Consider the following 14073-nt stretch of genomic DNA (forward strand, 5'->3'; position numbering starts at 1 on the left):
TATCACTGTCGCCAAGAATATAAAACAGGATAGATAGTATCCTTGTTTATCCTAGTTTTATCAGTATCATTCCCCCCTCCCCTCCCCAACCCCCTCTTATATTGTTGGTTCACCTCTTTCAATATAAAATTAGTTTACTGCAATAGTCTGCAAACTGTTTACAGTAATGAAATTTCATATTTTTTTTTTAATGGTTTTTTATAACAAATTTGAATTGTTATACCAGAGACAACAACTGTAAGTTAATTTTTGTAAAGTTTTGAAAAGAAAGCAGAAAATAAAACAAAAATCATTTTCATGAAAAAGAAAAAAAAAATATCACCACCTTTTCCGTTGGAAAGAGTTTGTTTCCTTCCATCTCATAAATAACTCACCAAGAACGTTGTAGTCAAAGTAACCTTCGGGATGCGCAGCTTTGTTCTTGCGAGAGGGCATGGGTGAGCCGATTAAGTGATGCCTTTGATTTGAATATTCTAGGTTAGTGGAGGAGGAGGAGGTAAAATATAAGGATGATGCAAGCAGGCAAGAGAAAAGGGGAAGGAGGTTGGAATGCGGCTGACCCTCCAGGGACTGACCAATAATTGAAACATGTACAAGTACCACCAATTAGCAAAAGAATAAAATAAAACAAGAAAATAAAAGTGGACAGGCAAAACTAGAGAAATGTCAAGACAGATATAGAGGATGTGGGGGGGGGGGGGGGTGGGGGAGGGAGGAGGAGGAGGAAGGAGAGTTCAAAACAGTACACGATACAATTGACTATCATGACACATCGGACATACTGATGAACAAGTACATAAACGGACAGAAAGATTGACAAACGAATAGGTCACAATCCGTCACGATACATATAGATGGCAGGCTGTAAGAGTCAAAAGCATTACAGAAAGTTATTTATTAATTCTCATAATTTTCCAAGTCCATGATTGGATCAACCAGTAATGTAATGACTGATATGAAAATAGTTATCAGAATTTAGTCGCCTAAGATTTGCGTGTGGTTTGGTATAAATTTTTACCCTGCCACGATTCTTTTCGCATCTGACTGTGCCACCAGTCGTTATCCAATGCTGTCCCGGATGTTTTGGGGTCACCCCTTACAAAAAAGCTTTTAGAGCCGAATTCTGCAAGACACGATTTATGAGATGGACACCGACATTGGAAGGAGAGAAGACCAGACACAGACATTTTAAATCTCAACAATGGGCTTGTGATAGTTTTGTGCAAATAGTTTATAACAAAGAAATCATTTCCAGGTTTTTAAAGTTGTGTATGAGATGAAGTAAGGAGATGCCCCTCAACCATTACTGAAAGTGGGATTGGGAGGATGGAGATGGGAGAGGCGAAAGCTTCTACCTCTAAAAAAAAAGCAATGGGGGAGGGAAAAAAACAAACCTCTGGCATCCAAAAAGTAATTTTGCATAGCCCTAATTATTCCATTAGATGATCCTGGTAAAATATAAAGCAATTCATGTTTAAATCCCCTGTCTTTGTTGTTCCATCACAAAACTAAGCGTTACATTAATTCTGAGGAGAATCCAATCATGTTCTCACAACTTCAAGAGGGGTAAGGGGAACTTTTCTGTAGTATTCCTTTTCCACATTTGTTTAAGCTGACAATTAGGCCAAACATTAGTCATAAACATCTTCTTTTTTCGACTAGCGCACCATTGACGCTACAATTTATCTGTCAAGTTCCTTGAAATTGATAGCCTGGAAGAATAGTTTGTTTTTGAATTAATCAAAGAAGAACACATAACTAAGCAACCTGGTGAAATTTCTATGCGACTCCTGCATTGCTGTTTCGAGATACCGATATTTGAAATTGTCACAGTTTTTCGGTTCGCACTGTAAGTGAACCTGATGCCAAAATAGGTGTGATGTCATAGTTGCACCCTGAGAGCAAAATGTTGTTTTCCTTGTTTTTTTTATCACCAAACAATAAATTTACCTTTGGCCTATACTTTTAAGATAGGCCACATGAATTTGACTAGTGACCTTGGCAAATATCTGAGTAGCGATGAATAGCGATGGCAAGATGAATTGAAATGTTGACTTTGGAAGTATCTAGTTTTGCTGTGAGCTACCGCCACACACTAATTAAAGGATACCATGGAATTTATAACATTTCTGTGCTTTGGCAGAACAGTACCCGAAATGGCTTTTCTTGCTGTTCTTGCACTGTACACCCCTCCCCCACAACATGTTTATGCTACTAATGATGATAAAACATTAATTACCTTGACAACATTTCTAAATAACTACAAAACTGGATAATGATAACAAATCACTTGGGATCACTAAGGGGGATCAGAGTTAAGGTAAAGAAATCATAGATCCTATGGATGCCCGCATGCCGACAAGACAAACAGCATGCAAATCAACGTGCATTAGCCTGCCAGATACCACCCCACAACAATGTCTCAAAATTACCGCCTTAATTCGCATATCGTAATTTCCAAGCTATGATAATAAAGATCATTACAAGCTCACGAAGCACAGGGTGCATATAATACCATGAAATAACACATGAGTTCATTGATGACAAGTTATTTGGACAACTAATAGCTATCATCTCTCTTATATCCTAAGCTGAAAATACTACCTCAAATCTATAACTTTATGTAAAAAGGTACAAAAAGGGAGGGGGGAGGGGGCATGTGGGGGGATTAATGCCCGATATTGTTGTGAATTTTGACCAAGTTATAAAGCATTTTCTGTCAGACAAATTTTAGCACTACATACATAGACATTGCAGCTTGTCATTCCTTACAAAGAAACATATTCTAACAAAAGTGAAAGATATTTGACCAATCTTCTTCAAATCCTGACTGAATGATGAATATGCATACTTTATAGCACTCTGACTGAATGATGAATATGCATAACTTTATAGCTCTATGTCCAATTCTACAAGAAACTTGTCCACAGTGATCATCACGGTTAATATCATCAAACTACTTGTAAACTCCCAATACACATTTAAAGGAGGCATTGAGCGTTTTTATTCACCTTATCCAAAGACACAATAGATTCTCAAAAGCATCTTTGTAAGTTAGATCCACCATAACAACAGAATATTGGAATCTTGCATTTTTGTATTATTAAGAGTATCATTTTTGAGAATCAATAGGAAAGTAAAATTGTCTTGTTTGCATCTCATTTCTTGCAGACTACAAACATTAATGAAATGCTGTCAAGTCTATCGACTTAAAAATGCTTGCAACTCCGTTGAGGGGTTTCTACCAATGACATAGAGAATATATTCTTGTCTCTGATATATAGTAAAATGATGCCTATCCATCAAAGCAAGAATCTTGAAAGGGTGAATGAAACACCAAAATGCTCCTTTGATAAATATATCCCAAAAAGACACTGCTGAAAACAAGACCATATCCATATCCATTAACAATGCTAACTGGTTATCTAAAAAAACAGTGTTACATCATGCAATGGAAACATCAACCCCATAATACAGCTTAAATTCAAGAAAAAGAAAAAAAAAATCCTTACCATGTTTCGTTGAGTATTTATCAAGGTCCTGTCGATGGGAAAGGAAAATTTATATATTAATAATGTGAAAGGTTAAAAGAACAAGGCCATATGAGAGAGGCCATACAGAAACTAGAGCAGCAAACACACCTGAATCTCAATTTCTGTGATTACAGAGTATTGCACAATAGAGGACATAGTGACACATATAAACATTTCGACTCACTGGTCGAGATGTAAATTCTTCAAATTTGATGTAGCGTATTGAACAAACACACATTCCATTAAAGACCATCTGATACCCATCCTGACGACATATACAATCTCTTTCCGTGCTTAGAGGGTGCCCCTCACCCACCCACCTCCCTCACCCACCTCCCTCACCCACCTCCCCCACCAATAATCATACTATCTTTATGAGATTTAAGAAACAAAATCTTTGCCTTTTGCAAAAGCGAAAAAAAAAACGAGCAATGAAGGTCAGGTAGTCTGACAAACGAATGAAAAGTACTTTGATTTTGCTCGACTTGGACAAATGTCGTCTACGGGATTGCACAAAAATGAATGCGAAAGTCTAACTTTGCATTAAAATAGTTTATTTGTGTTTCAATTGCTTTACTTTCGATGTCTCATTTGATAATAAATAAAACAGAAGAGATACTTGACTGAATAATATAAACACAGCATATCATTGCAAAGTATCTCTTATTGATCACTGGAGAGGCTACATCCTACTGTTAACAATACAGCACAAACTTCCTTTATAAATGCTTTTCTGTTTTTGTCTTCAATTGCATTATTTGCATCTCTCTCCCTGTGTGTTTGTAATGATATTACCAAACGATCAATTTTTGAAAGAAATGAGTAAGGACATCATGTGCTAACAAAACATACATTTCATTTACAATCTCACAAGAAAAATTCCAAGTTCTAACGTTAAGTGTTTCTTGTACTACGGTTGTAGACATAACTTAACGATGTATCAAGTAGGCTGCAGTAACTGATCAAAAATACTTTGAATGTTGATTTCGAATTCCAGATATCAGTTCCAATGAAGTTTATTCATGTCACACCCACAATTTATCTATGAGAGGACACTGCCGAAGAAAGACCCAGTTTAATAACAGAATGCATGTATCCTGACATATGAGGGTACGGTAGCTTAGCTTCTTACGATAGAAATGCCAAAGAGCGATGTAAATCTACTCGAGAAAAAATATACTCAATATCAGACAACTGAAGGCCTAAAACACTTATAGTAAAACAATTTCAACATTGATCAAGAATCTTTCACATGAAATGATAACCATTTCTTTAATATTTTTTTTTACAAAAAAACTGATTAAATTGCTGAACACGGATTACTGTAGAATAGACAGCCCATTTGTACTTGCTTAGAATGGTCTGTGCTCAACTCAAACATGTTTTTGGACTTACATCTTTACTTGGATTAGCGTTGACAGCGTTGAAACTGACGTTGGGAGCGGAGGTGGACCTCTCCCTGGGTATACTGATGCGTGGGATTTCCCTCGGTTGCGAATGAGATGAAGAAGAGGAAGTTGGGGTTGTGACCGGCGATTCATCCTCGTCCATTTCCCCACCGTACGAGCCGTCTTCAGCATTCTTTCTGGAATCGTCTTTGCCTTCAGCCATTCCTAGTAATCTGTTTACGAGGATAAATCACATCAATATTTTACTGGATGATAAAATTTCCATTGAACAGTAATTCATGAACAAAGAGAAAGAAAGAAAGAAAAAGAAAGAAAAAAGGCAAAGACGAGCAAAAGGGAAAATTTCATTTTTCAGTTTAAAAAATTGTAAGAATAACGGTAAAATAAAATAAAAATAAACATTCCATGCCAGATGATGATGATGTCAGGTAGTTCCTATCTATAGTATCCCCAAAAACATCAATTTCTCGTATGAATGTTTCAGACAGGTTTCACCTTCCTTGTAAGTGGGGGGGGGGTGAGGGGGGGTTGGACTGATACAATGACACGCTGGACAAACCGCCGGCTACAGATGAGAAAGAACATAATTTTGAAGCCAGAGAGAATGCTGATCGTCAAGTAAACTTACACTCTGTACATGTTCTCCCCCATCATTGACACACACTTAGTAGGAACCTTGCTGGCACAGCGCTGATGAAACTTGTAACCACACGTCTGACACCGGAAACTATGGAAAAGTAACTTCTGACAGCTGTCACAGAATACTAGGGAAAAGAATGTCTTGCGTACCTTTGAAGAGAACAAACCAAACAAGGAATTGATGGAAAAAATCACATCTCAAGCCATTTCTCTTTTACTAAATGACTGACTTTGCACTAACACTGTAAGAAATTCTGCAACTGCAAAGATAATTTTCACTAAGTCACATCTTACAAAAAAAAAAAAAAAAATTGGAACCAGTGGATGTAATGGATATCAACCCTGACTTGGTCCCTGAACTCATGATCGTATAAGTCATGACTGAGTTAGTAGAACACAAGACATTGTTATGATCAATGTTTTGAATTTCGTTTTGGCTAAAACTTTGTCAATCTGTCAAAAATTTGTCAAACTTGCCTTACAATTTCTATCTAAGTTTCCCTTCAAAGTACCACAATCAAGCTCATATTCAGAGAACACCAAACCTTCAGAATGCTTCTATCGCTGTACAATTGCATATGAGGAGCATAAAAACCTACATGTTACCCAAAGAGTTTTACTTTTAATTCTGAATATCATCAAGATGACCAAGTCACATTAGACTCCAGGCGTTGCACTTTTTGCTAATTATTTACAATTTTATAAATTAGTTACAATTGTCACATGGGTATGCTGAGAAGCCATGGACATTTTCTTTACCTGAATGAGCTCAAAGGAAACAGTTCTGTCTTTGAGCACTTTAAGAATTGTTTTTTTGAATGAATGAAAACAACATGCCTTTATTGAATTCATTCAGAAATACTTTGGCCTCCACCAATACCAAAATTAGCTGAGATATTCCTATGGGGCATCTACATAAAAGTATGACGTTCATGTAAGCTAAGCATGGTGATTTATCAGGCTTATAAGCCAGGGCATTACAAACACACACACACACACATTTGTATTTCATTCCAACCGAGGACCCCATTGTATTTTCCATTGTTCAAATCCACGTACCCTAACCTTAACAATACCCCATACAATAGAATTCTTCCGAGGACTTGGTGATTCTTTAGAAATCACAACCGAGGACCTGAAATTCTTTTGCTCAAGTCCACGGTCAGATAGAAAAACAAACGCACACATACACACAATCACCATCGCATAGAGTCTCATTGTCTTCAGCATAGAATCAACAGCTCCACAAGGTCACCTCAAGTACACTCTTAAAATCTCTGATACTTACAAAATTGTGAGAAATGCTGCTGGGAACCAGAAATTTGTCTGAGAGTTCAACAGTTATCTAAAGGACAAAGAGAACAAAGGTTTACACAGGTTATGAATAATAGAATTTTAGTTTATCTTTTGCATAATTTGGTAACTTGAACGTTGAAGCTTAAACATGACTATATTTGAATCCACATGACTTTTGTGGCTAAATGAAATTCCTTAAATGACTGAGAAAAACCCTGTCTCAAGGCTTTTTTTAAAATTTTGCATTTTTTTTTTAGTTCATACTTTGTTATCTGGGGATGAAGACAAGTGATCAAGTGAACAGATTCTACTAAAATATACAGAAAATACATACTATTTCTTGCAATATCATGATAGATAAGACTCACCTCCCCTCCAGATAAGTACATCATATCTGTGTCCCAGGATATCTGGGTCTTCTTATCATCATTGCATTTGTATACTACACACATCTCCGGAGTTAGCTCTCTCATCTTCATAGCTTTTGATAGGGCATCACGTAAACTTGTGCCTTGCTTTGCTAAGACCTGTGGGAAATAAAGTGGAAAATCATTTAATGGCAAGATGGACAAACTGCTCGATGGTGGGCGCCCGAGGGGTGGGACCTAGTACCCGCCAGAACTCGCATCACCGCGCTACAAAATGCCGAAGGGCCTGTACAGAGTCTGAAAGGTAACAGGCAACGAACATTGTTGGTGTTCGCCAAGCTGCTGCCTTAAGGATGTCCTCTATTGGAAAGAGAGCTGTCCAGGCCGCTACTCCTCTGATATCGTGGGCTCTCGGTGTAGTTGTGCCAACTGGGAAGTGGCCGATAATCTCTGTCAGTCACCGAGAAAGGGTGTCCTTAGACCCCGCTGAGTAAGGTGCTCAGGGTAGAGTAAACAAGGATGTGGTAAACCCCGGAGTTCGAGCCTCTAGAGGACAAATTTGCATGTAGCCTCGAGGACATCCCTATGGCAGGAGGAACATTGCCTCCAGAACTGACAAAGCGGACGGCGGAGATCTTCCGAAAGCACTCGGGCTTTGAAGAGTCACCAGACCTACCACAGAAACCAACTCAGGTCTCCAAACTGACGGCGACATGGGAGGTTGCGAGCCGACCAAGAAACACCATGCCAGTCGACGCCTCGTGCTATGATAGGTTCGAGGCGATCGCAGATAAGAAGAGATGGACTGCATTGCCAGCAAAGGCAGAATGATCCATCAGAGCACCAGAGGACGCTTGGAAAGCTCTGTTTCAGTGCCCATTCATCCCGCAGGAGGCTAAAGAAAAATGATCGGAACAGGGGTCTTCAACTGCACATATCTTCAGAGACCCAAATCAGAAGAAATTAGAGGAGATACTGATCAACGTGGCCGTAGCAGCACGTTCAGGTATGAAGTGTACCTCCGTCCTCATGCTTGCCACGGAAGTACTTTTGAGGCACCACCAACAGCTCCCTCAAGACGACAACCATGTCCCCAGAAATGAAGCTGGACAACTATTACTACTCCTGGGTCCGCTCGTGAGGCTGGCGTTTGATCAATTTGCCGAGTCGCCACACGATCAGTGAAGGCCAGGAGGGATAATGTCATATCTTCCATCCGTTGGCCATTGGTGGAAGCCAAGGCAAGGATGTTGGCCTTACCGTCCCTTGAAGCTGTTTGGGGGAAACTGCCAACAGAAATTACAGGAAGAAGTGTCCCGCAGAGAAACCCTTGCTAAAGTTGAGAGGTTTACCGAAAGCCCTGCAATCTAGGGTGTCCTCTCCAGCGACTACTTCCTCCGGTTCTGGAATTAGTGGCGGGAATAAAACTTCTTAACAAATTATAACAAAAAGATGGGAGAACAGGGGAGGGGAAATAAGCCAACAAAGGAAGAGATGTGTAAAAGTACCTTAACAACAGGCCTCGGCTAGAGGCCTGCTGCTTACAAGGTATTCATAAAATAGGCCTGAAAAAGCCACCCCAAACAAAGTGAGGAAAAACCAGGGACGAAACCTGGAGAGAAATACTCAAGGAAACAAGAGAGGTAATAAGGGAACAATATAAACAACAGAAAAGTGAACTATCCCTTATAGCGTGTGTGTAGGTAAAAGGCGGGAAAACTAGCGTAACTAAGGTAAACAATTTGCGAAACTGCTTCCCGCACTAGTGTTTGCACAGAAAACACGGAGCGAATGCCGCTCCACCAAAACAGCCCTAAAAACCCTTCTAATAATAAGAAAAGGATACTCATCGGGCTGCATATTACTTCAAAACTCTTCCAAAAACAGTGAATGGGAAAACCTCCAATCCTAGGAAACCGAAGTGGACAAAATCCAATGGAAAAAATCCGTTCGAAAATAACTATCTAGACACTTTGGATGGTAGAATGAGAAGGAAGGGCGGTGACCGGAGGAGCCGGTCGTAGAGGGTGCACAGGGTTAAAAAAGTTACCAGGACATTCTAGGCGTGGTAGAATGAGGGTGCTAAGGTTGTGTGGAGACAGGTAAGCAAGGAACGAAGTAAATAAGGGAGCTTACCATCCTTATTGACAAAAACTATCAGACTTTCATCTTCAATTTTGATTTGAGGAAAATGGAAATGTACAGATTGAAATACAGACAAACCTGTATTTGGAAATTCCCCTCATATTTTTATTCTTCTTTTTTTTTTACAAAAATATCCACCGCTACTAAATCTTTCAATGTTGGTAGAATGAAATGACTGTAAAATTAACAATACACAGTTCCCATGGATTCATTTGAACCCTGTCAAAAATGGCAGACACGCCAAACTCCAATCTATCTCAGTGATGTACTCTAATGATTAGGAAAACAGCACTCGGAAAGAATAGCAAAGAAATCCAGAAAATATCTTTCTCCAGGGTGATTACCCTGGCAACCGTTGGTCGTCTCTCTCAGACAGGCAACAACCTTTTCCGGAGAATAGACTGGGTTCGCATGGACACGAACAGAATCTTGGAACAAATTTCACGGATCCCAGACACTTCAATGATACGAGCAGTACTTCAATGACAAAATGGTCGACTTTTACTAGCTTGAAAGGTACTGTGACTTTTCAGGTATCCCTTTCGGTATAACATGCTCTCTACAGTCTTGAAGTCAAAAACTAAATAGCTTTACCAACTTAAACAATTTCTACAATTATCCTTTCTCATGCATTTCATTTTCAATTCAATACCAAACTCTTTGTAACACAGTTTACAGAAGAACTGAACTTACTCTGCGAGATTACTAACGAAGAAAGGTTTTAAAATCATTAGGTGACACATATAAGAATTCAGTTTCTCAAAACTACTTAAATTGAACACGGTCAGTTAGTGAGGTTCGACAAGGAATGCCATGAGGGTTTGCAAAATTTAATAGCACTTCCACGATTGCATCTGACAAAATGATGCCAATTTGCAAACCTGGAAACAGCAAGGCAACCTACATAACCAAAGGTAGCTCATAGTCCATGCTCGTGGCTGGCCACGGACAATCCCAGGTGGGTACCGACTGACCACGATCTATGTGACTGAATCACCGGCCTAATAAAGCTGCAGCAGCAGCTCATACAGGGAATTATCGGGACACCAAACGGGTATGATCTTGAAAGTAGCGGACAGACTGAACATTTATTGGAATTATAGCTTGTCAATACAATCTAAAAGCTTCACGTAACTAAATGTGAGAGACACAGGTTTATATTTAACTAAACGAGGAGGAAGTCGAAAGCAAACTGTGAGTTTTACAGCGCGAATCAGTATACTTGCATTTCGTGTCTGGCAATCTGAACACGTAAGAAATGCTGCAAGTTCAACAGAGAAATATTTAGATGAGTTTAATGCATGCTGCTCGGACCTTTGAAGCATCCTTGATGACATTTGTGGTCATTGAAATTGGCCTCCTTGTTTCCAAATTTGATTACTGATTAAATGACTTTTGCTACTTTTGCTAACAGCCATGGTAATTTTTTTCACATGTGTGTCATGCTTTGAAAAGTGAGTATATAAGTATATTAAAATATGATATTTAAACAAAACATAAAAGAAGGATGAATAAACTTACAGAAGTCCTCTGTTTGTTGGGTAAATATGCTCTAACTGGTGCATTGGGTGATTTAGGTGGATGCTTTGTCTTCAGGTGACGCTCCGGTGGTTCTAACGAAGGGTAACCACTATCCTCAGATACGTTAACAAAGACTTCCTGGTCAGATAAGGGACTATTGGATGAAGAGGTGGCATGTCCATTGCTCATTTCCTCTCGCAGTTCCTGCTCCCTGTACTGAAGTTGGAACAACTCCTCTGTCAGAGCTTCGTACTCCTACGAATGACAAAAGATCAGTCCATGTCAACGAACATCCCAGATATGATTTACAACATAGGGATATCCTACAGCAGTCCTACAGTAGTCCCCTACCATCCCTCCCTCCCCCTACCATACCTCCCTCCCCCTACCATCCATCCCTCACCCTACCATCCTATCTCTTCACCTCGTTGCTCATTCCCATTTGTATTATAAAAAATCATTACAGATCATCAACATTCCAAAAATTCAAAATTTATCTTCAAGGTACTAAGACGGGGCAACAACTCATGGAAACTGATACACAAAGCTACCAAGTAGTCTAGATTGGAAAGCTACATTAGACATGCTAGCTAAAATCACTTTCTATCATAGCATTGTACATGTATAGAAAAGTACAGCGTCCAACAGGCTTGTAGAATGAGTACTAGGGCATGAGTACAAAGTACCTGTTGGTGTAAGTACCAGTACTTGCACAAGAGTATCTATAACAGAGTCCCCCAAAAGGCCCCGGGTACCAGTATGAGTACAAATCTACCAGTATGAGTACAAATCTACCAGTATGAGTACAAATCTACCAGTATGAGTACAAATCTACCAGTATGAGTACAAATCTACCAGTATGAGTACAAATCTACCAGTATGAGTATGAGTACTTAAAGAGACCTGTATATTAAATGCTAGAGTACAAACTGTACGAGTACACACTCATAACAAGTCTGATATCAAAATTAGATCACTATAGTTTTGAACTATTCGCACATACTATTTTGTTCACAATTTGTCTTTTTAGACATTTTTTAGTGTAAGTAGTATCTCACAGACAGCATTACTCACATTATGGCGGAGACAAAATTCTGGTCACTAAACGGAGGATCGGTAAAAATCAGTAAAAAAACATGTTTTTTAAACCTGGACAGGTCTACATCTTTACATACCTCGACAATAACCGTTGAAGGTTTGATCTGTTTTTCAAACTTTCCCATCAGTTCTTCTATATTTTTTCGGGCTAAAACCATATGTTGCAAGATGGACTCAAGCTGTAAAAGAAAACAAGAATACAAAAAAAACAAGAAAGGATTATTACAAAGGGAAAATGCACCCTGGTAATGATTGATTCACAGCTTGTGAAAATTATGACTATGACATAAAGCAGAACATCAAAGCCAAGGTCCCTTGTTACGACAGCTATTCCAATTTGGTTTATCACTCTTGTATAGAACTGCACTACAGACCTGCTAACATTACAGAACATTTTAAGTGTAACAGTTGTTAGATTAATGGTTCAATTTGGCCTCATCTCAGCACACACCACTTCTTAGCCACTTCCCTGACTTCACCAGTATTGCCCTCATATATACTAAAAAGGTCAAATCATAATTTCCATTGGGTTCTTGCACTCGCCAAGTCTGGGGCTGCATACCATGTGTGAAGTTCTTTTGTGTTATCCTGTTAACAAAGTTTTCAGACTTTGACCAATGACCATTGAACTTCACAGAAAACAATAGGGTTCTTGTACTTAATAAGACGGATCCACATACCAATCATGAAGTTAATCCACTATGAAATGTTTGAGTTACTGTGTTAACAAGCAAGTGTTACATACATACACACACACATACACATTTTTGTATTACATTCAGACCGAGGACCCCATTGTACTTTCCATTGTTCAAATCCACATACCCTAACCTTAACAATACCCCATACAATAGAATTCTTCCGAGGACGTGGTGATTCTTTAGAAATCACAACCGAGGTCCTGGAATTCTTTTGATCAAGTCCTTGGTCAGATAGAAAAACAAACACACATACACACACGCATATACGCCATCACCACCACATAGATTCCTTCTGCATCCGGCAAGGAATACAAAATGTTACAAACGGTGAGCAAATACAACAGTACTATTGTTATGTAATTCCTACAATAGCTGCTGAAATCAATTCATAAAATAAATTATGAAAACTTTTTGAAGGTCCTTTCAAAGGCCTCACAGGCAATACCTAGTGCACAATAACTTTTCTGCTCTCCTTAAGGTCCCCGAAAAACCTACTCCACTGGTCAAGTACTGCAGTATAAAACTCCCTTTACAGCATGGACACTACACTTAAGAATACACCTGCATACACACCCATACAAATACATACAAATACATACAAATACTGTACATGCATTCAACCCTGCAAACACAAACAGCAATCCACATTGTATAAAAGACTTGGATTTGCATATGTAACACTGAAACAAATTTTCCTACATTAACCTTATGGGTTTTTTCCACATGGTGTAACACCTGTCTTTGAAAGCAATGCAAACCTATGTGATGTATGCACTGCATTTTTAGGTCCCTGGGCAGTATCCAGGTGCTAAAACTGCCAAACATTTGAGGCTGCATCAAATAGTGAGGTTGACAGGTTTGTCTATTGCAACCTGTGTTCTTAAAATGCATTAACACTTTTTCTCCCTTTTTGGTAATAAGTGCCTGTGTTTGAAGAAGGTAAATTATGGAAATGAAAAAGCATCACATGATATGATTCAATGTCTGTTGTCACTGTAAGGTAAAGTACTGGATAAATAAATAGAACAAACGTATATGATCCATGCTTAAGTACTTTTTTGGTATAATAAAATGATTTCAGCAGAAATCCTTATTGAGTGTGAAATGGGATTTTTTTTTTTTTTAAATTAAAAAAAAAAATTAACACAAAATTAAGCAAATAAAAAGAGAGAAGAAAAAAGTTTAATTAGTATTAAAAGTATTTACATATCAGTGTAATAACTTTATTTTGATGCAGAGTGTTTGCCCATTAAAACTACACATGTACGGAAAGTACACAAAATGTCTGAATCATACTGAAGTGGAACAAATACATTGTACAAAACACCAGGCTATAAAGTACTGTAGCAGTCTCAAATGCTAT

The 14073-nt window shown here is 38.6% G+C and overlaps 1 protein-coding gene across 4 annotated transcripts in view; it reads right to left on the minus strand.

The window, feature by feature from the left end:
* LOC139961052 (serine/threonine-protein kinase A-Raf-like) overlaps nt 1-14073 on the minus strand; it is a 46609-nt gene that overhangs the window by 13340 nt on the left and 19196 nt on the right. For 2 of the 4 annotated variants that reach the window (XM_071959887.1, XM_071959886.1), the window contains exons 2-9: nt 12087-12188; nt 10912-11166; nt 7246-7404; nt 6870-6926; nt 5571-5731; nt 4929-5154; nt 3513-3540; nt 375-473 (exon numbers count right to left, since the gene is read on the minus strand). In XM_071959887.1, the coding sequence (XP_071815988.1) occupies nt 375-473; nt 3513-3540; nt 4929-5154; nt 5571-5731; nt 6870-6926; nt 7246-7404; nt 10912-11166; nt 12087-12188 (1087 nt within the window). Of the gene's footprint in view, nt 1-374; nt 474-1394; nt 1449-3512; nt 3541-4928; nt 5155-5570; nt 5732-6869; nt 6927-7245; nt 7405-10911; nt 11167-12086; nt 12189-14073 lie in introns of all 4 variants that reach the window. The other 2 variants (XM_071959888.1, XM_071959889.1) reach the window with 2 other exon arrangements.

This window comes from Apostichopus japonicus, chromosome 20, assembly GCF_037975245.1.
Source record: "Apostichopus japonicus isolate 1M-3 chromosome 20, ASM3797524v1, whole genome shotgun sequence".
In the NCBI taxonomy this organism is placed as follows: Eukaryota; Metazoa; Echinodermata; class Holothuroidea; order Aspidochirotida; family Stichopodidae; genus Apostichopus; species Apostichopus japonicus.